We start from the raw sequence: 260 nt of genomic DNA on the forward strand, positions 1-260 counted from the left end.
TAATCCCGCAGCGTGGAGACGGTCCTGCACAAAAAGGGTGTCAAGGTGATGGGGGGTAGTGTTCCTCCCCTCCACCTGCGGCTGCAATACACGCCCCTCACGGCTGTCAACTTGGACGTGCCCCTCCCGCCCGCCCTCGTCGAGAACCAGGAAGGTATGTGAATGTTCCTCACGTGGCAGCTGGTAAATGGGCAGAGAAATCCGGGAGGGAGACGCATGTTGGAGGCTGGAATTATTACGTGGGAATCTGCGCCATGTCG

General features: G+C 58.8%; 1 protein-coding gene across 1 annotated transcript in view; it reads left to right on the plus strand.

The window, feature by feature from the left end:
• LOC119593849 overlaps nt 1-260 on the plus strand; it is a gene marked incomplete in the record, with an annotated part of 160,221 nt that overhangs the window by 127,822 nt on the left and 32,139 nt on the right. Inside the window, 1 exon segment of the mRNA XM_037942880.1 lies at nt 12-154. Within this exon segment, the coding sequence (XP_037798808.1) occupies nt 12-154 (143 nt within the window).

The sequence above is a fragment of the Penaeus monodon genome, chromosome 32, assembly GCF_015228065.2.
Source record: "Penaeus monodon isolate SGIC_2016 chromosome 32, NSTDA_Pmon_1, whole genome shotgun sequence".
Classification (NCBI taxonomy): domain Eukaryota; kingdom Metazoa; phylum Arthropoda; class Malacostraca; order Decapoda; family Penaeidae; genus Penaeus; species Penaeus monodon.